General features: G+C 34.5%; 5 protein-coding genes across 13 annotated transcripts in view; 1 reads left to right on the top strand and 4 right to left on the bottom strand.

Moving 5' to 3' along the window:
* Positions 1-8: 8 nt before the first annotated feature.
* Positions 9-1715, bottom strand: LOC129793450 (haloacid dehalogenase-like hydrolase domain-containing protein 2). The gene is made up of 2 exons (XM_055833465.1): positions 1478-1715; positions 9-1398 (listed from the first exon to the last, which is right to left on the bottom strand). Exons 1-2 carry the CDS (start codon positions 1633-1635, stop codon positions 717-719), a joined length of 840 nt encoding a protein of 279 aa, XP_055689440.1. The 5' UTR covers positions 1636-1715; the 3' UTR covers positions 9-716.
* Positions 1716-1940: 225 nt separating this feature from the next.
* Positions 1941-3422, top strand: LOC129793447 (replication factor C subunit 2). The gene is made up of 4 exons (XM_055833451.1): positions 1941-2111; positions 2188-2299; positions 2359-2745; positions 2808-3422. The coding sequence occupies exons 1-4, from the start codon at positions 2029-2031 to the stop codon at positions 3252-3254; spliced, it is 1029 nt and encodes a 342-aa protein (XP_055689426.1). The 5' UTR covers positions 1941-2028; the 3' UTR covers positions 3255-3422.
* LOC129793446 (glycogen-binding subunit 76A) lies at positions 3289-9398 on the bottom strand. The gene is made up of 3 exons (XM_055833450.1): positions 9006-9398; positions 6014-6212; positions 3289-5947 (listed from the first exon to the last, which is right to left on the bottom strand). The coding sequence occupies exons 2-3, from the start codon at positions 6155-6157 to the stop codon at positions 4631-4633; spliced, it is 1461 nt and encodes a 486-aa protein (XP_055689425.1). The 5' UTR covers positions 6158-6212; positions 9006-9398; the 3' UTR covers positions 3289-4630.
* Positions 9399-11386: 1988 nt separating this feature from the next.
* LOC129793407 (zinc finger protein 2-like) lies at positions 11387-13390 on the bottom strand. The gene is made up of 2 exons (XM_055833407.1): positions 12834-13390; positions 11387-12777 (listed from the first exon to the last, which is right to left on the bottom strand). The coding sequence occupies exons 1-2, from the start codon at positions 13107-13109 to the stop codon at positions 12097-12099; spliced, it is 957 nt and encodes a 318-aa protein (XP_055689382.1). The 5' UTR covers positions 13110-13390; the 3' UTR covers positions 11387-12096.
* Positions 13391-13511: 121 nt separating this feature from the next.
* LOC129793397 (cAMP-dependent protein kinase type II regulatory subunit) overlaps positions 13512-24825 on the bottom strand; it is a 109858-nt gene continuing 98544 nt past the window's right edge. For 3 of the 9 annotated variants that reach the window (XM_055833387.1, XM_055833384.1, XM_055833391.1), the window contains one exon: positions 13512-17582. In XM_055833387.1, coding sequence (XP_055689362.1) covers positions 17452-17582 — 131 coding nt within the window. In that variant the 3' untranslated portion in view covers positions 13512-17451. Of the gene's footprint in view, positions 17583-19045; positions 20398-24825 lie in introns of those variants that run through there. The other 6 variants (XM_055833386.1, XM_055833385.1, XM_055833392.1 and 3 more) reach the window with 3 other exon arrangements.

The raw sequence follows: 24825 nt of genomic DNA, 5'->3' as shown, positions 1-24825 counted from the left end.
AGACTAAATTTTATTTCTACTGGTATATTCTTTATTCTCACAGAGCCAATACAGAAAGACACAAGAAATGGGGAAAATAAAATAAAAATTCTCGCCCCACCTTAGAAATTCCCATGAGTCGCTTGTGAGGTCTTTTTCTACCACTATCATAATGCTCGCTCTTCGCTAGTTGATTTTCTCAATAAAATACAAGCAGTACAAAGTGACGTTATCAGTGTGATGACACGGATAATAACAGTGTCCCTCGAAATTCTCTAAACATCCGAATTTTTGAGATTCTTCATGTTCCATTGATAAGTAAGACGTTGTGAAGGTTTTGCGTAACTTTCAACATTTTTATTAAATTTCTCTGATTATTAGTCTGAGGGAAATGTTAAAAGTTCTCTTATATACAATAAAATTAGGCTATTGATCTTTTTTCTTTAAGTTAAGTTGATATAAACCATTCTTCAGTTATAATTTTTAATTCTTTTGCTTTTTTTCTCTGTAAATCTTGCACTATTATTTCTGAGCTTTCTGAGCATTTTTAAGGAAAATTCGGATGTTTAAATAATTCTATTGGGTACTGTGTGCTAAAACACTCCCACATAATAATACAATTAAATCACATTTTAGGTCAATAAACGTTGCCTTCAATTTTCTTCTTTAGGGGGTAAATTCGTATGGATGGGTTTTTTTGTGCGTATCCGGAGGAGCTTTAGAGAAAGTCCTTCATTTTACTTCTTCATCAAGTTTTCCTCAATCCAATCCACGGCAGCTGCAAAATTGTCCAGAACAGCTGTGGGGGGAGGACTGCATTCGGTATCTGGGAGATATTTTCCCGTTTTCACGAGAATTCCCTTCATGCCGAGTTTCATGGCACCCTGAATATCATCAACAGCATCATCCCCAATCATTACACATTGCTCTGGTGGAATATTCCCTGGAATTGCGGATTCAAAGAAGTACTTATTGGGCTTTCCCACGACAACAGCCTTCGTTGAAGCAGCATATTCGAGTCCTTTGACAAAGCATCCCGGACCAAGGGCTAGACCGTCGGATCTCTTGTAGTAACGACCCTCGTGGATAGCAATGAGGGGCTTTCCATTACCCGGACGTAGAAGGTTGAAGGCTCTATTGAGTTGTTCATAGTGAAATTCTTCAGGAGCCAGTCCCACAACAACTGAATCTAATTTCTCTTTATCCCCCTCCGGGAAATCCTTCAGAGCGTCCTGAGAGAGTAAATACAGTGGGTTCAGCTGATGCTTCCGCACATACTCAGCAGCTGCACTGAGAGAACTATAAATCTCCCCTGAATCCACTTCAAAGCCAATCCTTACGAGTCTTCGATGTAGTGTCTGTCCAGATTCCTTTGTGGTATTTGTCACGAAGCGAATTTTCACAGGAAGTGTGCGGAGCCTTAAAGAGGAAGAAAAATAAACATTTGTGAAATGTTTTGCAAATTAATTCCGTGACTTCCGGTATGCATTTAACGTACTTCTTGAGAGCTTCCACAGCTTTTTCCGTTGGATCATCTTCCACATGAAGTGTACCACTCAAATCAATCAATACTGCACTTATCGGTGGCATTTTGCACTGCAAATCAATACTTTTACGGAAAATTTGTGTGGAAAATTTTGCAAACGAAAGACACATAACCTCACTTCATGAGAAATTTCTCAAGGCGCCAAAATATCTCCCATGCGCGGAAGTTCTTTTGTCAGCTGATTAGAATCCCGGAAAAATCCATGGACATTCCGCGGTAATAGGGGAATCTGAATTTCTCAGGCAGAATTTTTTAGGATCTTTTTATTTTTTAAAAATATTTTACGGCCGCGGAGATCTCTTTAATTAAAAAATTAAGTTATTTTTTTATCATTTGCAGATAGCTTTGATGAAGGAGAATTAGAAAAAAATTTCTCAAACTCAATCGCCTATATCGATAGGTTTTTTATCGATCCTATCGACACATCACAAAGCTTACGCGCGCGTTTACTTGTTTTTCATCAAAGATTTCTGTCCTTTCTGTTACAATTTTTTCAAAATATAATGCCTTCTGAGGATATGGAGTGCATCCCATCGACATCAAAGGCTCCTCCGGTGAAGCCCTCACAGAAAAAGCATCTGCCATGGTAAGCAAAAATACGAAAAGTTTAATAAGCCGAATAAGCCGGTCGAAACATAACCTCACATTTTCCTCTTGTGCAGGATTGAAAAGTATCGTCCCACAAAATTCGAGGATATCGTAGGGAATGCAGACACTGTCAGTCGCCTGGGAATCTTTGCGACCCAAGGAAATGTTCCCAATATTATTATTGCGGTAAGGAAGGGTTGAGAAAGCAAATTTATGAGTGAATTTTCATAAATTTTCTCTTTCAGGGACCTCCGGGAGTTGGGAAGACAACAACAATCCTCTGCTTGGCACGAATACTTCTTGGTGCAAGCTTCCGGGAAGCTGTGTTGGAGCTTAATGCTTCAAATGAGCGTGGAATCGATGTTGTACGGAATAAGATTAAGATGTTTGCTCAGCAGAAGGTGACCCTGCCGCCGTCGCGACAGAAGATTGTGATTCTCGATGAAGCAGACAGCATGACGGAGGGGGCACAACAGGCACTGAGACGAACAATGGAGATTTACAGCAGTACCACGCGGTTTGCCCTGGCGTGCAACAATAGTGAGAAGATAATTGAACCCATTCAGTCTCGATGTGCCATGCTGCGCTTCACGAAGCTATCAGATGCTCAAATCCTTGCCAAATTGATTCAAGTAAGTTTCTTTCTGGGGGAAAAGAGGTTGCAATTAAAAAAACGGAGTTTTCTTGTTTGTAGGTATCGCAGCAGGAAGGTTTGGAATACACGGCAGAAGGTCTCGAAGCGATCGTTTTCACTGCACAAGGGGACATGAGGCAAGCTCTGAATAATCTTCAATCAACGGCAAATGGTTTTGGAAGCATAAAACCGGATAATGTGTTCAAGGTGTGCGATGAACCGCATCCAATTTTAGTGCAGGAAATGCTTGAGCACTGCAGCCAAGGAGACATCCACAAGGCGTACAAAATTATGGCAAAGCTCTGGAAGCTCGGCTATTCAGCAGAGGACATCATTGGGAATATTTTTCGTGTGAGCAAACGCATGAATTTGGATGAAAAGGTAAAATTGTATTTTATCCGTGAAATTGGGGAGACTCACATGAAGATTGTCGATGGAAATAATTCCCTGGTGCAGATGTCGGGTCTCCTGGCGCGTCTCTGTGAACTCTCACACAAATTTCAATGAATCTCCGCACATCTATACAAAAATATCACCCAAATAACATCATCTACTTTACACTTTATTTCCTCTCTCCACAAAAAAACAGATCTGCCAACAATTTTTTTTCATCAAAAAATCTTTTGTATTTTCTTAGAAAACAGTGAGAGAAAAAAAAAACATTTCAGCTACTGATATTTTGATTCTTCAGGTGATTTTTTCTTCTTCTCATTATATCTTACAGTCGAAACACACTCTATTGTGTTAAACTCTCTTCCCTTGCACGCCTTGGATGTGCCAGTGGAATGTCTCTTCCGGAAGCTCCCACAGTCGAGTGATTTAAGGACACACACAATCATTGCTGATCCCTTCAGTCGAAATTTTATCACATTTTTTTTGTTATTTGTTATTGTTGCACAAAAGCTCACAAACAGCCACACGATGTGGGAGCTTCCGCACGTGGACTTATCCTCACTGGCACATCCACAACATTTATTTTCGAGGCATTGTGCCCTCCTGGCACGCTACAGAATTTTTTTTTCCTGCGGGGAGATTCCGTCGGTATGTTGAGATCCGTCGTGAATCTCTCGAGTCATTTTCTTCCCTATTTTGTTCCTCATTTTTGTTTTGGCCACACGTTTGTTTCTTATTGTATTGTGTATTTGTATTGTTTTTTTTTTGGCAAATTGCCTCAAGAAGGCGCCCCCGAGGGCAGTTCCCGCGGAAGTTGAGGGCTTTATGTAAGATATTTTGTTGATCAAAAGGGTCATTTGTCTGGCTTATAAATTGGGACATGAGGATTGCATATACTTAGGCGCACTTTGGTTGCACTTGAAGCCAATTATCTCTTCAATAATTTGCAAAATAATGAAAATGCTTCTGAAATTAGAATTAATATTCGATGTTTGGAAACTTTTCAGTGCATTCTTCATTCAATTTTTCAAATTTTAATAAAAAAGACAAAAGAAATGTTATCAATGTGTAATAAGAGAGCCTAAAAGTATGCAAAAAAGGATTTTATAAGGATATTTAAACTAAATAAAGTTCATTTTACTTAATTCTTTTGGAAAGTTTTCATTAAAATCCAACCGTTTTGATCTTCAATTAAATGATAAAATTTCCCTATTTTCATTTTTTTTTCATCGCAATCAGCAGTACATCAGACAGCTTATATCACATTTTTTCTCATATAAAACTATACAGATTTGTCAGAAGAAATCAAAGAGATTTAAATTTCATTTCTTTCTCGCAAAATATCACCAAAAGAATGTTGTAGTAAAATGACCAGAAATACCCAGACAAATGACCTTTGCTCTCTCTCTCTCTTTCGTGGATAAAGCGCCCCCAACTTACAGCAAGGCATCTAATGGGGAGCGACGACTTCTCGATCTATTCGTTGTGCGTCAGTAGAAAGACACATCCCATGATTCATCCTGTTGCGGTTCGGGTCGTTTTGGTGCCGTTCGCGTTGTGAGTGTCGTAGCTGGGAGGCATTGGAAGCAATAGTTGGAGCCGTAGTTATTATCCCAGAATTGCTGTCCGTGACACTGGAAGCGTATGGCCAATTCCATTCGTTGGCCAACTTGCAGGGCATTCCCGAAGAGGATAAAGGTGAATTTGTCGGAGAAGCCATCGCAGGAATTATCCACGTACGTTGCCTGGAGGTCTGCATAGCTACGCCAGGAGTCTGTGCTGTAGCGCACATGGACGGATTTGTGAAAGTCCAAGTTTCGGACTCGTACACACCCGGTAATGGTGAGCGTTGAGGCATCCGTTACGGCGGCATTCTCCAGGAAGACATTGTGCTCACGCACCAAATCGAGGAACTTTGGGAGGCTACTCGGTTGCTGGAAGAGTGGCACGAGGACTTTGTCGATGCGTGGGCCGAGTGTGAGGGTAACCTCCTCGGCACACGTACCCACGTCCAGGTCATCAAAAGCTGACGTTGGTATCCGTGGGACATCATCGAGGAAGGTACGCACATCAGCCAAATCTAGCCCCAGAACATCCGCAAATCGCACGAATTTCTTCATTCCCGGCGTTCCGGGTGGGGTCTTTCCGGATTTCAGTGATGAACTGCGCTGAATACGCTGTGGACGCTCATCCGGGCTGTCGGCTTTTGGGAATTGCGTGCCATTTGTCGAGGATTCCTCGGTGTGGGAAATATCCTCGTCTGGTTGTGACTCATCGGGGGGCTCATCAGCCGTGAGAGGTGGCATTTCCAGCACTTCCTGGAGTGTGCTATTGGATGTTGACGTTGGGCATTCAGTTAGTGTGGAATTGGAGTCAGTCTGCGATGGAGGCAGAGAATCCGATAGGCTATCTGTCTCGTGGCCATTGAGAACGGGTGGTGTGGTTTCCATTTGTGAGGAATCCGTGCAGTCGAAGTAATCACTGTCAGGATCAAAGAATGTCCCATCGGATGAACTGAAGCTGCTCACACTGCCACCCGGAGACATGGGGCTGGCACAGACAAATCCCGATTCCACAGCACCATCATGTGGTGTGGCTGAGGCTGTTTCAATTAGTCGTGTGTATTCACATTCCTCTGCAGGGCTTCCGGGGCTTTCGGGTTCCATTGCGAGCTCCGTGGTGGTGTCAAAGGAATCTCCGAGGACATCAGAGAGATTTGTGAGTACCTCCTGGGTACTCTGACCACCATTCCAGGAGCTATTTGTGTGATTTGTTGCTTCATCGAGATCCTCGCGATCTTCATGGCCCTGTGAAAAATGGAAGTAATAGCAGGAATTAATACGAGGAATGCCACAGAAAATAAGGCAACTCACATTAACTCCCAACGTTCGTAGCCGAGACTGGAGACGCCGCGCAAAGGCTTCAGCACGCCCACGGCAGGACATCCCGAGTGGAATGAGGGAGAGCAATCCGCAGGGTTTATCAATGTTCTCCCGTTGCTCTTCAGGTGCACTCATTGATTGAATTCTTCGGCCTGGATCACGTTTGCATCACTTTTGCCCCGTTCCGGAGCTACACCCAATTCACCCGGAGAGAAGAAGAGACAGTCAGGAGAGAAAGAAATAAGAAGATGCAAAAGCAAATCTTGAATCATGAAGCATCAGGAGGTCATCCATTCAATGCATTTTCTCAAGGCTCCCCTCATAACTGATACAGAGAGTCAAAACATGGCGAAGCGCGCGCAGCTTAATCACATTTTATGAGTGTGATAAGGCAAAATGTCGAAAATAGCCGTATGAGGGGGCAACAGGGGCAGGGAAGAAGGTGCAGAAAAAAAGAGGGGGCCCCACGAGGGGACTTGAGTGTGTGTGCAGAAAATAAATATTTTGGTTTTTGTGGCGCTGCGCAAAATTGACCCCTTATCGCGTGCCCCATTCTCTAAACTTGAACTCCGTGTCATCACCCACTCGATAAGTGGGCAAAAGCGGACCTTCGGGTACATTCTCACAGCTCTTATCTAATGGGTAATTGTGCTGCTAACAAGAATACAGCTACGTAATCTCGGCGCGAGATACATTTATTTGTGCTTCTCACCCTCAATTTTGGCATAATCGCGCGAGAAAGATACCCAGGGAGGGATTTTTCAATTTTTCTCCTACGCTTTTCTCTCACTTTCTTTGATTTTCTTTTGGACATTCATAAAAATGAGATGAAGAGCAAAAAAAAATTGAAAAATTACATATTTTATAAAAGGATATTATGGAAAATTGATGAAGGACTTTTATAAAAAAAAAGATAGAATTATTTTTTTTCTGTTAAAATAGGGGATTTTTGGACAATAAATTGAGTGAATTACACCTTTAAACCAAATAAAATAAATTTGTTAATTGTTTAAGGAAATTCTGTAAAGAAAACTAAAATTTATTCTTAGCTTTTAACGTCTATAAATTGGACAAATCAATGAAAGTTCAATTTTTTACCCAGATATTCGAACGAAAATTAATCAAATAAAATGATCATAAAGTTTCAAAAATTTTTAAATTTACCTGAATAGGGGACACCGGGGTTAAAAAAGTCACTTTAGGGTTTAGAAAAAGCTCAAAATATCATATTTCCCAAACGGATAAAGCGAAATGTATTGCTCATTTCTTTAGGAAAACTGCCCTATAACTCTTTCTCAGATCATTTTGTTCTATCTAGCTAGGAAATATGATATTTTAAGCTTTTTCCAAACCCTTAAGTGACTTTATTAGCCCCGGTCTCCCCTATTCATTAGAATCGAAACGCCCCGATGGAAAATTTAAAAAAAAAATCTGAAGAAAAGCCGAGAAAAGATTTAGAATGAGAACCTTTTATTGAATGAATTAAAAAAAAAGAGCGTTACTCTGGGAGAAAATTGAGGTTTAAAGATTTTCAACCACAGAAAACTTGGTAGAGAAATTAATATTTTCATAGATATTCAGAACGAATTTTAAATAAAGTAAAATGTTCGTTATTAAGAAATTAAAGATCAAATGTTAAAATAAAGGTCAAAAATTCTAATAAAAAGATTAAGGATTAATATATCTTATAAATCGTCTTTAAGAAATTTGAAATAAAGAAATCTAAGAAATTCTCGAAGCATTGAAGCTGAATAAAATATACGTGTTTTATATTTTTGTGCATTATTCAATTTGATCTTAGAAAGTTTTTGATTTTTTCTGAAATATTTTATGATTTTTTTAGAGGATTTATTGATTTTTTATTTGGTATTGTGTAGGTATCATTTGCGATTAAAACATAAAAAAATTAATAAAATCCTTTTAACTAATTACTTTACAGGTTTAATGGGATTTTTTGCTCCAATCAAGGCCTCATTATTCATTCATAGGAATTTCCTCAATTTTAAAGTGAAATAAGTTGTCACGGAGCTTTTTAGAAGCTTTAAGAAGAATTTATCGAGGGCTGCATTGTAAAACCGGCTAAGTCAGTATGAGCTCCGAACCGACTTAGCCGGTTTTACAATGCAGCCCTCGTTATTTTTATTTTCCTAATAATTTAATCCAAGAATTTAGGAATATGCGAAAAATAGAAAAATCTGAATGTTTGTGGTTTTTTCTTACAGTTTTGATATCTTTTGCTTGTTTTCTTCTATTTTCATTTTAGTAGAAGAAATATTTTCATAATTTGAAGAAAGAAATAAACTCATTTTTCTTCTTCACAAAAAATTATTTTTTTTCTTCTTCCACAGTCAATGAAAAAATTCCGCGAAATTACCACGCGCGGGAGAGAAAGGAGTTTTTTTTAAATTAATTCTTTAAATGTGAGTTGGGGGTGTTTGGTGAAATTGTTGCGCTCTAAAATCTAAATGCAGAACATACAGAATAAATCTCTTAATCATGTGCTTTGCTATTTTTTTTAAAGCCATAAACATTGTCCAACCAGCAGCACGCAAGAGATTTTCTCTTTGGGAAGGAAGGTGTGTGTAAAAATAGCCACACAACACTGTTCTCTTTCTTTTGCCATTACTGTGAGATGCAGAATTTTATTTGCGAAAAGAACTCATAAATTTCACAAAATTAACTCTCTTTCTGAATGATTTGCGAAGGATTAATTTGTTTTCTTTTTTTCTTCTTCTTCAGCAGCTTCAAAAAGGAAGAATTAGATGGAGGAAAATGGGGAGATTATTGTGGTGGAATCTCATGAATGAGAAGGGATCATTGAATTAATTTTGCACCGTGCGCACACACAACCTTCAATTAGGACACATGAATGTTGAAGAAATATTATGCACAGAGTTTGGCGGAGTTTGGGGCATTCAGAGGGCACCAAGATTCACCCACAGAGGGGTCCCCCCGTTTTTTTTTTCTTCTTTTGAGCCACTACCTGCAGGAATTTTCCGTGAATGCGTTATCACTTTTACACCCTCCGGGAAAAAATTCTTTGTCACTGCATCCGCAAATGGGGGCACACTTTTACTTGGGAACTGCTGGGGCACACACAGTCCGGACTTTTTTTTCAGGCGCCTGCGGAATTCACTCACACGCGATGCACTCCGGGTTCCAAAAAAACAATCTCTTGGCTCTTTTTTGTGAGTAACAAGTCTTGCTCTTTGCCCACAAGCCAATCTCTTGTGTGGTGTCTCCGCGAGTGTCTTGTCGATGTCAATCCAAGGACACGGCAAGGTCATCTGACGCCGGCCGATGAGGTGTGGATCTGTGAGAACTGCCCGAGCTTCACTCGCGCTACTCGTGTGCCATCACACTCTGACGACGACGATGATTCTCAGAGAGACGCGTGCGCGCAAAAGAAAGCTCCTCCACACTCTTCCACACAACGACCAAAAAAAAATGCTCCTCCGCACATACAAGTGAGCCACCAATTCCCCAGACGCTGCCGTAGTGAAAGTGGCCCCACATACACGTTTTTTTTTGGGAGGAAAGAAATCAAACAGCGAACGGGAAGGGGGGCTATCATTTAATCAAGAGACACCAGAAAAATCCGTTGAAAATCATTTAAAATCCTCCACAAGAAATCATCCAAATTTCTCAAAGCTTTCTTTGTAAATATGAGAGACTGGAAAAATTATTAGATTTAACTTCGCAACATACAAACACCCACACCAACATGCTCGATGAGCTCAGAGTCTTATCAATTTTGTTAACAAAAGTCTTATCAATCTGCCCCGCAAATTTGCATTCTTATGGCAAGCAAAAGGCATCGCAGAGTAGTTTAATCTCTTCTTCAACAAATGAGAATTGCATGCAACAATGTAAAAAAAATATTAATTTATTCTTGAGATGATTTATTAAAAATGTTGTTAATTTGCTATTTTGAATGGTTTTAAATAAACTTTTAGAGTCTTAGAAATCTTTAACGTTTTTAGTAGGTAAGACTGAAAATTTTCCCTTTTTTTAGGGAAAAAAGTATGAGACCAATATTTTAGCTGTGTTTCTTTCAGACACAGCTTTTGTGTACCGAGCAAAATCGAAAGTCGTCAGATCGGGCTCAAACTTGGGATGAGCACGAATTAGGGTCCCCACATTCCAAAAAACGTATGCGCCAAAAAATTTTTTCCGGCAGGCCGGCCGTCCGTCCGTCCGTCCGTCCGTCCGGAACCTTTTGCTAAATTACAAGAGAACGGTAATAGATAGAGACTTGCGGTAAACGGCAAAGTTTAAAAGTCGACTGGAAGACGTCAGATTATGACGTCAAATTTTACCCCCCACTCCCGCGTCCGCCATTTTGAATAACCTCAAAATTTTGTTTTCAATATATCTCAGCCCCTGTAATAGCTAAAAATCTGAAATTTTGATATGTTGTAGAGGCCATCAAGAGCTTTCCAACGATGCCTCATTTTCGAAAATCGGTCAAGCCGTTTAGTCAATATGGCCGCCACAATTTTTCATCGAAAATCGACCATAACTCGAAAACGGCTTGACCGATTTTGATCAACCCGGGCTCAAATGAAAGATCTCAACAAACCCTACAACTCTCTAGAACATCAGAAGTTTCAAAAGTGACCGCTAGAGGGCCAAAAATCGAAAACAAAATTTTCGATGAGTTTTCGATGAATATCTCGAGCACCGCTTTATAGATTCGCTTCATATTTTGATATGTTATAGTTGACTATAATACCTAACACCATGCCAAAAATGAAGAAAATCTATGTAGCCGTTCCGGAGATATCGCTTTTTAAAGTTTAGATGTCATGTCTTAAGTTATTCAAGTCCAGCGCCCCGCGAAGCGGGGCGTTTTATATATACATATACAAAAGTAAAGTAAAATATATATAAATGCATAAATAATATACATTATATATATACATATAAAAATGCAAAGATAAATATATAAAAACTGCAAATATAAAAATTAAATATAGCATGGATGGAACAGTATAAAGCGAAAGAACGGTAAGTTAAACTTACAGGCTGTGATTCTTTCTTTGTCAGTGAAATGAGAAAAAGACTGAAAATTGAGGATGGGCAAATTTTGAGGAAGGCTTTCTCGCGTACCGAATCACAGCCAACGCACACCACGATTAAGGCTTTTAACAAAATTTCTTCGCGTTGGCTGTGATTCGGTGCGCGAGAAAGCCTTCCTCAAAATTTGCCCATCCTCAATTTTCAGTCTTTTTCTCATTTCACTGACAAAGAAAGAATCACAGCCTGTAAGTTTAACTTACCGTTCTTTCGCTTTATACTGTTCCATCCATGCTATATTTAATTTTTATATTTGCAGTTTTTATTTTAAATCTTTACGGCCTCCGACGACTTATCTTATTTAATTTAATTCCTTATTTCGGTGAAAAATGTATCATTCTTCAGGTCTGAAGAAAAACGTACCTAACAAATTTTAATAGAGAATTTAAAAAATAAAAAAGTTATTTATTCGTTGAAAAATATAATAAAATCTTGCAGGAATTCAAGAAAAAATCACTCAACAAAAAGGATTTGTTAGTGATTTGTAAAATTTCGGTTGTTTATTGAATTTTCCATCGATGTTTTGATTTGGTCAGGAGTATTTTTATAGCTCTGTCATGAGTCAGAACGAAGTCAAAGAGTTTAGAGCTTTTGTGTAAAATAATTAAAAATATTCAGTCAATTTCAATAGTATTTGGAAGGGACTAAAAGAGATTAGACGAATTCACTAATAATTCCCATGTCGGACATATTTTTCATGAACTACATAGCCCCTTGCAAAACTTCTTCGTTCAGGTCAATAACCGAAAAATGCATTTAGAGCAATTTCCTCGTGAATTAGGGCAATGCTGCTGTTCAGGATGTTTCCTATCCAACCAACCCTGGCCAGAGAATGTAGTTTAAAAAAAAAATCAATAAAAAAGCTGCATAATTTAGCAAAAATATTTCTTTTTATTTCTTCTATTTTACACAGGAAGTTTTTTTTCTTTAATTTTACCCTCTTCAGCACAAGAAGGAATTAAAAGCATGAATAATAATTGAAATAAAAAAAATTCCTACTTAAATTGGATGTTGTACTGGAGATTCTTGGGATGAGATTTGAGTCGACTGGGCTCGGATTGCTTCTTGGTGTCATCCATCAATGCCTGCCGACGAATATGACTGCGTATGTGGGCTTTGAGATTGGCAGACTGGGTGAATGCTTTGGTGCATTCTAGGAAGGGGCATCTGTAGGGACGTTCACCTGAGTGGATCAACTTGTGGGTGCGTAGATTGAATTCCAACGAGAAGCGCTTCCCGCAACCAATGTGATTGCACAAAAAGGGTTTCTCCTTCGTGTGAACGAGATTGTGCCTCTTGAGCTTACTCCTTTCCTTAAAGGCACTTCCACACCTGCCACAGACGTGACGTCGTGGTCCGTGGATGTATGTGTGCTTCTTCAGGGCAGCCCTAGACCTGAACATTTTGCCACATCCTGGTGAATCGCACGGAAAGGTATTCTTCTTGGGATCAGTCGGTGGATGTCCCAGGACAAAGACTCGCCAAAATTCCTGATCAATGTTCTGAATCTTCTGCTTCATATAAGCGTGATTCCATGGCTTCATCTGTTTCTGCATATTCTTCTTTATTGGTGTACCTTGAGACTTCTTCGGGGAGTCTTTCTTCTTTGTAACCATAGTCATAGTGTTCTCATCGAATATTTCCACTGACCAGGACGAAGGATTTGCAAAAGTATCCTGAAATTTCAAATATTCTACAAAAAAAATTCCTTTATGGAAGGAAACTTCCTCACCATTTGATCATCCGTCTCGTTTGGGATCAAATCAAAAAACATCAAATCCTCATTCATTCCCGGGTCAGGGAGTTTCTCAGCATTTGTCTGATAAAACAAATCAACATCATCCAGGAAATCTTCAAGTTTGAATATCCAGGAGCCATCTTGAAAGAACACAGATTCAGACGAAGCACCAGACGGAATTTCAACACAATTCTCCGCCGGAACAGCAACAGTTGGTGAGGATATGGAAAATGATAGCGTGGAAATGTAAGGGATACACGTTCGGCTCATTTTTCACGAAAATCCCTGCAGGATGGTTGCAAATAAAACCACAAAAACAGGAAATCCCCGAATCGGCCTCTAACGACAAATGATCGACACCCAATAAACTTTTTTGCTCGGTGTGGAAGTCCACGGAAAATTCGCCGAATTGTCATTGTTGTTTGAGGACATTCCAAGGACAGTTTAATGAAAAGTCTGAGAAGTTAAATTTTTGCAAAAAAAAAAAATTAATTACAAAGTAAAAAAATATTGACAAAGAAAACTAATAAACTGAATCTTCCTAGGCGAAGTAGAGCAACGCTAGAGTGTACCTAGAGAGACACTAGAGCTGAGATTTATGAATTTTTACGACAATCTATTCAAAATTTCTTTTCAGCTTTCCAACAAGATCGTTTGGATTAAAAAAAATCGTTTTTTTAATTTATAAAGACATTTAATAATTCATTATTTTTGGGCTCTTATACATATTCTCTGATATTCGTGTTTTTTCCTTCACTTTTGCTTTCTCAATAATAATTTTCACTCTGATTTTTCTTCAATGTCTTCGACACCTACAAGCTTTTTTTAAAGATATTTTTTGTCTGGATTTTCCATATACACCCTAAAATTGCCGCTAGAGAAATAAATTGAATTTTCATTAATTTTTTTTCCTTCAATATACTGTAACTAAAATGTGATTTAATGATTATTTTTTTCAATTCAATTTAATAAATAGCTTCGGCGCACGAATTCTAATAAAAACCTAATCATGATTTTTTAAAAGATTTTCTTTCCATCTATTTTTTTGTATAATTTTCATAACGTGATTTTTTTTTTTTACTAAACTTTATGACCTTTCCTTATTCTTCTTTTCTTAATAAATTTTCTTTTAATGTTTTTTTGGTGCCGATACAATTTAATTATAATATTTCTTTCTTCTTTTTTTTGTATATAAGATATGTAGCTGAATAGTAGGTGATTTTTTCTCATTTATTTTTTTTCGATTATCATGAATTGCATAAGGACAGTGAATATTATTTACTTTTTTTCTTTCTTTAAAATATTCTTCATTTAGCTTCATTTCACTATTTTTTCCACATCATTGATTTTCCCGTCACTTTATGGCAAAAAAATTAATTCAATAATTTTTTTTCTTCTAGACTAGACCAATTTTTTTTGTACAAGACTTTCGTGCCTTTTTCACAAAATTTTTCTCAAATTTTTCGCATTTTTTTCTCACAGCGACAGTGTGTCGCATTTCTAAAGCAATAAACTATTTTTTCTTCTTCTATTGCACGGCGAATTTAATATTTTAAGATTTTCAATGATTTTTCTTCTTTGCTCTTCATGTGATGATGTTTTTTTTTCTTAAATTTTCTTTTTAATAATATTCTCCTTTTTTATGCCTTCTTTGCTGAAACTTATTATGTACACAACATGTAATAAATTAAACATTTAATTCCATTTAAGGATTCTCCTTTTATTACTCTTTCATTTTTTAGTGTCCCTTTTTTAACACTACATTGGGATTTTTTTTTTACTCATCTAACCATTTTTCTTAGCCTTTTTTTCTTTTCTCATGGTACATTATTTTCTTGGTTTTTATTTTCTTTCTTTTAAAAGGATAACTGGAGTGGATTTTCTTTATATTATATTTTTTGTCGGAGAGGAGGTGAATATGAAATAAAGGGACATCGATATTTCTTATTATTTTTGCTGCTTTCTCTCAAGAAACATTTTCACGGAGTAAAAGGAGGTTATCTACTTTTTTCCATTTTCTTGTGAAAATTGAGACGGATTTTTCCTCTTGCGTGGGAAATATTTAAAATAACAAAAAATACACATTTTTTTATTCTTTTTGTAATATTTAGAAGATATTAATAGCTACTTGGAATATATTTATAATATATAATAATAATTATATGGCAAAAAAAACTTTTTTTTAAAATAAATAATACAAAAAAAAAACACATCGCATTGAGCAAAATTTCCAGCATTCTACTCAATGGATTTTCTTCTTTTCCTTTATTTTCTTTTAAGTAAAATCGTCGTTAAGAACGATAAACTACATAATATTTGTCCTCTAAATTAGGCATCAGTTATTAAGCAAGAATGAATAAAATTCAAAATTGAAAATAAATTATATTGTAGGTTAATATTGTAAAAAATAGGGTATAAAATGTTTCAATATGGGGTGAAGAATGGTATCCTTCTTTTATTTTAAACAAAAAATTAAATGCTTTTAGTCATTATAAGGGTTAGAAATTTTTGTTTTTTATATAAATAAAAATTAGTTCCCTTTTGATTAATTTATGAATTTTTTATTCACTAACTTTGTTTTTATATTTCAATTGATTTTTGTTAGTTTTTGTAAATAATTAGGGATATCAACGCAATAACTTTTAAACTCAAGTAAAAAAGCTTTTAACTGTCTTTTGTATCCAAGATTTAGGCAAAAGTAAATTAAAAATTTTGCTTTAAATTTTTAAATGTATGTATAAATGTTAAAAAAAATTCAGAAGAAAATACCCCATATTCCCCATATTAGACACACTACCCCTATAGAAAAAATATTTGTTAAATACAAAAGAAATCACTAGGAATAGTAAAATAGTAAAAAATACTATTTTTCAAAGAAAATTATTCCATTTTCAAAATATTCTCTCGTTTTTTTTAGGTTTCAAAATCATTTTCTATTATTTTTTTACTCTTTTCATTTTCATTCTATAATAATAGTATATAAATAGATTCGCTTCTACAGGTAAATACTTTATGTGTGTAAATTTTTTCTCTCCTTCAATATTGTCTCAACAATATTTATAATATAATTAAGCTCTTTTTTCCATATTAAATCTTTTTTTTATCTTGCATGATTAGATCATTTTTTTGTTGCATAGTTTTAAAAAAAATGGTCTCTACCTCTGAAAGTCCCATTGAAGCTTCTTCTATAGTATGAGCTGGGTGGTGTATTTCGTGCAAAAAATGCTCTAAATCGGGTGGTTTATGTGTGGATTTTGATGAAAAAAATTACTTTTATTGGTTCATGTCTTGGGCTATTGTCCAGCGACACCTATTGCTAGAAAATTCGGAAAATTTCAACATAGATTGTGCTTCAATATCTTTTGTGACATTAGTGGAGTTGACATGGTTTTCATACCTACGTCACAAAAACCACACGATTTTGAAAACTTTCACCGCTGGATGACTCAAATCACTTATTATTTTCTTTTTTATTTCTATTAAAAAATTTAACAAAAAAAAAGAATAAATTATAAATAGGCTACACAAGAGGTTTCTTATTTTTCATTCACTTTGGGAGCTTAGAGATTGATATTCTTGGATTTTTCTACATTCTGCTCCATAGCAGGAAATATATATTGTTTTGTATATTTTGTTATTCACGATCAGTTTTTCATGGTTTCTTTTATATAGATGGGGGATGGTTTTACAGTGAGAACAAAGTGACACAGATGGCAAAAATGTAACACCACTTAACAATATTAAATGTTTTTTTTTTTACCCATCCACACACATTTATCGAATTCTTTTATGTATATTACTTTTTTTGTTTACCTTTAATATTTATATTCTTTTAACTCTTCCTAATTCTTTACTTTTTTTGTATCTTTAATAATATTAATAATAATTAAGACATGAAAAAAATTGCCAGAAATTTAAAGTGATTAAAAATATATTTTTTCAGGTCGTTTGAATATATAGAAAGGAAAATTTTTATTTTGATGAATATAAAAAAAAAAACTTTTAAAAGAAAATATTGCAAAAAAAAACTCAAAAAGTGGATGACTATACAAGAAAAATGATTAAAATAAAATGTAAATTCTGAACACATTTGAAAAGAAGCTTAAAATCTAAGGTGGATTTTCATTTTTTTTTCTACTAAATTATTATTGATCCAAATTAACTCACTCAATTTGCTATCAATAAATTTTTCATTTAATTTTTTTTACTTAACATTAATGCTGAATTTTTATAACTAAATTTCTAAAAATTTCTTTCTTCACAATTTTGATGTTCTCCCCCGAAAAAAATCCAACTTTTTACCTAATTTCTCTTTTTTTACGAAATTTTCAAAAGAAATTTACATTTGAGAATTTCTTTGGAAAAATTTTCCGACTTTTTATAACTTTTCCCACCATTCCTTTTTCATTTTTTTTTGGGTTTTTTTGTATAATTGTTTCTTTCTTATTTCTTATCAATCCCACCATGATTAAATTAATTTGTCTGAGAGAACGTATGATTTTTTTCTACACAATGTTTTATTTCTTTTTTTATTCTTCATTTACTACGCCTCCACCGCCAGTCGTCAACTTTGCGCACTTTATGGTTGTTATTTTGCAAAAGTGCAGCACTCTTATCGAATATCACTAATGTTATTTTTGCTGCCAAAGATCTTTATTAATTGTGTCTCATAGTCATCAATGTTGCGCTTCATTATATCCATGCAAGGTCCCAGGAGACGTTCGAATGCATCAACGTCGAGAACTGTATTTTGCATCAAAAATTATGTAGAGCAAAAGAGAAAAAAAAATATTCAATTAGAATTGAACTCTATCACTCTTTCTTCCTACAGAGCATAAAATTTATATTTCTAGAATAAACAATTATTAAATATGAAATGCAAAAGAAAATTATAAGAGAGAAAATGATTTATTCTTCTAAATGAAATTCATTTTCAATGAACACTTCACTTCAAGGTTTTTAATTTTTATCAGAATGTTCTCTAGAGAAGAAGGATATTTGTTTCTTTTTTACTCTCATTTCTTCTTCTCTATTTCTTGTTTTTTTTTCTTTGCTATAAATATTTTGCTTTCCAATCATCCCGGATTTTCCTTGGAGTGACGACGCATTAGAGCGACGGTTGATAGAAATGAAATTTCCACATTTCACTTTAATTCCAAGAAAATAAGATAGTGGTTTCACACAGAATATGCAAAAAATATTCTTTTGAGATATTCCAATGAGAATTACTTTTATTTATAATTTTCTTTATTATTATAGCGTTGGTTTGTTAGATAAAGAATTGTCTTGAAAAAAATATTAAGTTCTATTCTGTCAACAAATATTAATTTTATCTCAGATTATATTTTCAGTAAACAAATAATTCTATTTTTTTAGCAAATACTCATAGTCAGCAAGCTAACTTACTTTATCAATCAAGAACAAATTATTTTTCTGATAAAAACTCTACAGATCAGCAAAGAATTCTTCGTCAGCATATTAGTTGAATATAATTCTAATCTCTCTGCAATTTTTTTTAAAGCTAACAAATTGAAAGAGAATTCATGGAAATAAAATAATATCAGTTTACGTTTAATTCCCTGCATCACTGTAAATTCTCTTCAGGATGATTTCTTGCTTTCTAAGAAAAAGTTGATCAATAAAATTCTTAGAAAATGTAATTTCATTTGCATCAACCCTCTAATGCATTCATCTTGTTTATTTGGAGAATGAAAATGTTAAATTTCTCAGAGAAAAGTTTTTCTTCTCTCCACATGCAAACTAACGATGTTTTCACATAGCTATTTTGCACAGGTATTTCATCATCTAAATGCCAACGAAACATAACTCAATGAGATATGATTCAAAGTATGTGGTGTATATGATAACATTTTTCTGTTGAGGAAAATTATTATCACAGTAAATAAATCTTTGGAGCGAAAAAATAAATAAAGAGATTTTGCTGCCAAAAAGGAGAGATCAATCTTTCTCTGTGTATAAGCACACTAAAAGAAATAAAGAATTTTGATGCAAACAAGGAAATGTATTGCGTGGGAGGTAGAAGAAAGATTCACAAAAGCTAAATAAGAGATAATAAAAGAAGAAAAGCTTAGAATCAATTTAATTACCATTTTATGTTATATATTTTTTGCATGACTTTTTCGCATCCCTTTTCATGTGTTTTTTTTTGCTTTAGCTCTTAGCCTGATTCCTTTATTATGTTGTTCTTGTGTGTTTAAAAAGTAATGTGTTAAGTGTTTTTTTTATTTTAATGTGGAAGTAACTATAAAAGTAAAATGATGATGCAACCTTCTTGTGTTTTTTATCTCTCTACTAAACCATATTTTAGAGATGCTTCAGCAAATTTTCGCACGGAATTATTTCTCCTTGTTAGATTTTCCATGTACATTATGTTGTAGAATTAATTTAGAATCAAGAATTTTCAGTCTCATTGACGGTGTTTCTGTTGTGTGGTCTCATTTTTTTAATGTCAAATGTTCTTCTTTCTGTGTTCTTGCATGTTTTTTTTTTTAAATTCTCCCTTTGATGATTTAATTAATAATGTTTATATATATTTTATTATTACTTGTTTTTGTAACGATGACATTGGAAATAAAATCTTCATCCTAGAGACGAACACCTTGAGCCAGCAAGTTTTTGATTTGCGCCTCATACTCAACAAAATTTCTTTTCATTATGTCAATACATTTTCCTAAGAGTCGTTCGAACGTCATTAAATCTAAAACTGATTAAAAATTAAATAAAGCGTTAGTATAAATATTAAAATTATTAATCATTCCATTTTCTTAGCAAATATAATTTACTATTTTTTTTAAATTTTCAGTGAGACATTCACAACGAGATCTTTGAAAGTAAAGTGATGGAACACAAATTTACTGGATTTTGATTTTTAATTGTTGCAAAATTTACTTTTTTGTGTAAATTCTAAAGAGAAATGAAAGACTAAATGAAAAGTTCTATGAGGCCATTCTTGCTGTTAGAGGACATTACATGCGATTTAAAGAGCTTTATTCACATTAAAAATTCAATAAAATTTTTCAGTTAACATATTTCGAATTATTTGACGCCTCTAAGCGTTCACTGACAGCTGTTATATTTTTTTACGCCGTAAGAAAATGTAATTTATTTTATTTTTGCCGTTTTACAATACTTCCCAATTGATAAAAAAAAGATTTAAAAATTTAACAAATTTTTCCATCATGTGAATAAAAGCTCATTTTACGCAAATTCTATTTCACTTCTAATCAACTTAAAAGACTTTAAAACATACAAGGAAAAAGGATATAAGAAGGAAAGTATTTTTTGTATTTATGGGAATATTATGTTTACTAGGACGGAAGAAAAATTATTAATTAATGAAAATTTAAGAAATAAATGTTAATAAATTGCCTTTTTTATTTAGTTCTGTTTTTTTTTGTTCTTTTCGTTTAACTGGAAGGACAATCACGAAGAATCTCCAAGTAGAGTGCTTCATCTAAGTGTTTGTAGGTATGAAATCCCCGTTTCATAATGTCTACATATTTACCCAAGAGTCTCTCAAAACAACACGTTTCTAAAACTGCCACAAAACACATGCACCAGAGAGTAGATTAAGTGTGTGAGAGCAGAGAGAGATTCACAAAAACGAAAAAGATAAAAGAAAAAACAAAAAGCATTAAACAAAAATTTGTTATTATACATTACGCTTGTTTTTTTTTTTAATAAATAATTTGTATTATGTGTGGGTTAGTGTGAGGGAGCAATATATTCAATTAAGCATTGCACTGAAGCACCGCCAGATAAATAGTTTCAGCAGAGCTTAATTTATTATGTCCAATTAAATCACAGCTAAAAGTTCATGTTGAAATATAATTTAATATGAAAAGAAAATTTAAAAATTCCTTTTCATTGTATGAGAAAATCGAGCAAGTGTGTTCATTAGTTAACCTAGATTCGTCTATTCTACAATATTAAGCACGCTTGATAATTTTACTTTCCTAAAAAGATTTAATTTTCATAAAAGTTCAATAGATTTGGTTAAAGGAAGAGCTTTAGAACTTCTTCCGCGAAATTTCAAAAATTTTGGTTTTGAATTAACTTTTCTAGATTTTGAAATTCGACTTCGAATTTTTTTTTTCAATATTTAAACGATTCTGGGTTAATTTATGAACCCAGCTATAATTTATACCTGATGGAGCTTTTGTGCAAAGTTTACTTGAATATAGACATCTTAAGAAAGAGTTTGAAGGAGTTTGTATTTAAGAAAGAGATCGAAAGCTTGAGCACGTCGCAAAAATACTTCAATGAGAAGCTTTTCTTCCAAATTTTTCTCTTTTTTTTCACATATGTTTTCTGCTTGCCAATGTATATTTTTATGTACATATTAATGTAATTCAATAATAAATCTCCCAATCGATCAACTTCATTGAAGGTTTATTATAGAGAATAAAAAGAGAGTCAAAAAAAGGCAGAGCAAGAAAGAATGGAAGTATATAGACTGCAATGTTCCAGGTGATTCAAAAGACTCATTTAGTGCGACTAAGTTCTTTATTCATACTTTCATCTGTTTTATTAATTTTTGGGTTCCTCGTCAGCACAATAAATGGGGTGACGAGTGCAATGCTTTTCCATTGCACATCGCCCCCAATTATGGCGCTGACGAGGCTCCCCTTACATCACCCCCTTAACTTAAAAAAAAAATTATTTATTATTAATACATAATTTTTCTATAGATATATTATTTTATTTTGATTTTTTATTTTGAAGGTGATCTTTGCAATAAAATTTAAATTCTACATAAATTTATTTATTTTAGATTTTATTTAATTAGTTTTTTTTTTGTTTAATTATTTATTTATTAATTTTTTTTTTGTTATAGTGACCTTTGCAATAGCTATTTAAATATTTAGTTTACTTGATGGAATAATTTACACCTATTTTTATGTATTGTATATTCTTTGTTATTTTTTAATATAATTAAATTTGGGTGTTCCACCCTTAGGACTTTGTATGGCCCTTCAAAAAGTGCCTCTAATTTTGAACTACATTCTCTTTTTGTTAGAACGTTGTCATTAATATTGAAATCTTTTGGATTTGTGACTTTGTCATAATTTTCTTTTCTTTTTTTCTTAGATTTTAATAGATTTGTTTTTGTGTCCTCATGAGCTCTCTGAAGTCTGTACTTCAACTCAAGAGCGTAATTTTCAAAATTGTAGACGGGATCTACTCTTTCTAACCCTGATGGTAGCTTACATCTCTTACCAAAAACCAGCTCATACGGAGCATATTTCGTTTCCGTATGCACTGTCGTGTTAAAAGAGAAGCTCCAAAAAGGTAACCATGTACTCCACGAACCCGGATACTCATCGACTTGCATCCTTAGGAATGCTCCCAGAGACTTATGGGTATTCTCTAAAGATCCAATCGACTCGTGGTGGTATGCCGTGGAACACAGTTTCTTCATTTTTAATAATTTACATATTTCTTCAAAAATATTGGAAGTAAATTCTTTTCCTTTGTCAGTGGCAATAATATCTGGAATGCCATAACGTAATACAAAATTATTAACAAAGCTTTTTGCTACTTCCGCTGTCTCTTTAGTTTTTAGTGGGTATACTTCAATATATTTGGTAAGTTCACATTGTAATGTCAATGCATACGCATAATCATTGTTATCTCTTTCAAATGGTCCTACTAAATCCATATAAATTTTTTCAAACGCCGTTGAAGCAGTAGTAGTAATGATTAGTTTTTCTTTTGTGGGTTGGGAGTGCTTGAATTTTTGGCATTTTTCACAGCATTTTACGAAATTTTCGACGTCTTTCCGCATGCCATTCCAATAGTAGCTTTTTCGGATATTGTTATACATTCGGTTTATTCCGGCATGCCCGCTGCTCGGTAGTAAGTGAAATTCATTCAAAATTAGCAATTTGTTATCTTCCTGTTTTATTACTTTTACTCCCTTTAAGATGAGTATACGTACGTTTTTAAGGAGTGTGCGCGCTTCTTTTCTTTTTAATTTTTCAAGGAAGTCTGAAACTAATTCGTTCCCGGGGTTTTTGATTAGAATTAATTCCTTTATGCTTTCCTGTTTACAAAGTTTATCTAGTACTCCCAACACTTCATCTCGTGTCAGCATTGCCGGAGTATCTAGAGTCAAGAAGATTATATTTTTAGAAGGAACGTATACGACAGTTCTCTTCTTATCCGCGATGCATTCTTTTCCTTTAATCTCGTTAAAGTTAATTTTTTCTACAACGCGTAATTCTATCGATTTATTTGGCTTTTTCAAAATTTCTACTACCGTTGGGTCAAATGACGTGTTATTTTCGTTTAAATTGTCTTTATTTTCCATTTCTTCCTTTCGTTTTTTTGCTCTCGTGGTGACGAATATTTGCGATTCTTTTATGGCTTTTAAGTCTGATGATGTGACTTCGATTCTTGACAAAGCATCTGCTGCTACATTATTCTTTCCTGGGATATAAATCACTGAGAAATCGTATTCCTCCAGTATAAGTCTGAATTTCATGAGTCTACTTGATGGGTTTTTTATACTAAATAGGCTGACCAGTGGCCGATGGTCAGTATAGACTATAAATTTTCGCCCGTAGATGTATGGCCTAAAATATTTTACTGCCCACACTATCGCTAATAGTTCTTTTTCTGGGACCGCGTAGTTTACTTCGGCTTTATTTAAAGTACGACTTGCATATGCAACGGGTTTACCATCTTTGTTGCTAAGTACTGCACCTATCGCTAATCCAGACGCGTCCGTATGAATTGCAAAGGTGTTTTCTTTTGAGAAGTCGGGGTATTGTAGTATCGGTGGGTTTACTAGTTTTTGTTTTAATGTTTCGAATGCCTTTTGACACTCATCTGTCCAGATAAATTGTACATTCTTTTTCGTTAGATTCGTAAGTGGTGCTGCTATATGGGCAAAATTTTGTATAAATTTTCTGTAATAGTTTGCAAATGCTACAAATCTCTTTGTTGCATCGGCATCTTGTGGGACAGGGTATTTTTTCATTGCTTCTATTTTTGCAGGGTCGGGAAAAATGCCTTCAGAGGTTATATTATGTCCTAAATAAAGTATTTCTTTTTTTAAAAATTCACATTTTTCCGGATTGAGTTTCAAATTCACCTCGCGTAGTCTTTGGAAGACTTTGATAAGATTTTTATTATGACCCTCTAAATTTCTTCCAAAGACTATTAGGTCGTCGAGATAAACTAGGCAGGCCTCATAATTTAGCCCTGCCATACTGATTGTCATTAAACGGGAAAAGCAACTTGGGCTAATTTTTAGCCCCATAGGTAGTCGTGTTAGCTGATATTGCCCCCGGTCCGTAGTGAATGCCGTTACAGGCCTACTTTCCGGCTGCAATTTAAGCTGATAATAACCTTGGGATAGGTCAAGGTGGCTGAAGTAGATCGCACCAGCCAGCGAATCTAAAATTTCTACTATGTTTGGTAGCGGAAATTTGTCGTCTTCAATTGTCTTATTAAGTAGTCTATAGTCTATCACGAGTCGCCATTTTTTGTTTCCATTTTTATCAACTTTTTTTGGGACTAAAAGAAGTGGTGATGACCAGGATGACCTTGCCTCCTCTATTATGCCGTCTTTTTGGAGTTTTTGGATTTGACGGTGTATTTCGTCTTTTTGGGACTGAGGCAGGCGATAGGGCTTTACATACACTGGTTTTGTGTTGGGTTTTAGATGGATTTTTTGTTGTAATACGTTAGTAACGTCAAGTTTGTCTCCTTCGACAAAAAATATGTCTGCATATTTTTTACAGATATCGCTAATCGTTTTCTTTTCTTCTCCTGTGAGATAATCTAATTCTAATGATTTGAATAACTTATCAACTCTCTTTGCTGAGTTGTACCCTTTACCATAATCTCCTACAGTAAAATCGTCTGCGTCATGTATTTCTGTTTGAAAGTTATTAATAATTACCTCTTCCGCACGCACATTCAAAAATCTTATAGGTATTTTGCCATTCATAGGTTT

This window comes from Lutzomyia longipalpis, chromosome 3 (genome assembly GCF_024334085.1).
Source record: "Lutzomyia longipalpis isolate SR_M1_2022 chromosome 3, ASM2433408v1".
Classification (NCBI taxonomy): domain Eukaryota; kingdom Metazoa; phylum Arthropoda; class Insecta; order Diptera; family Psychodidae; genus Lutzomyia; species Lutzomyia longipalpis.
Note: the sequence above shows the minus strand (reverse complement) of the source record. Positions and strands in the feature narration are given on the sequence as shown.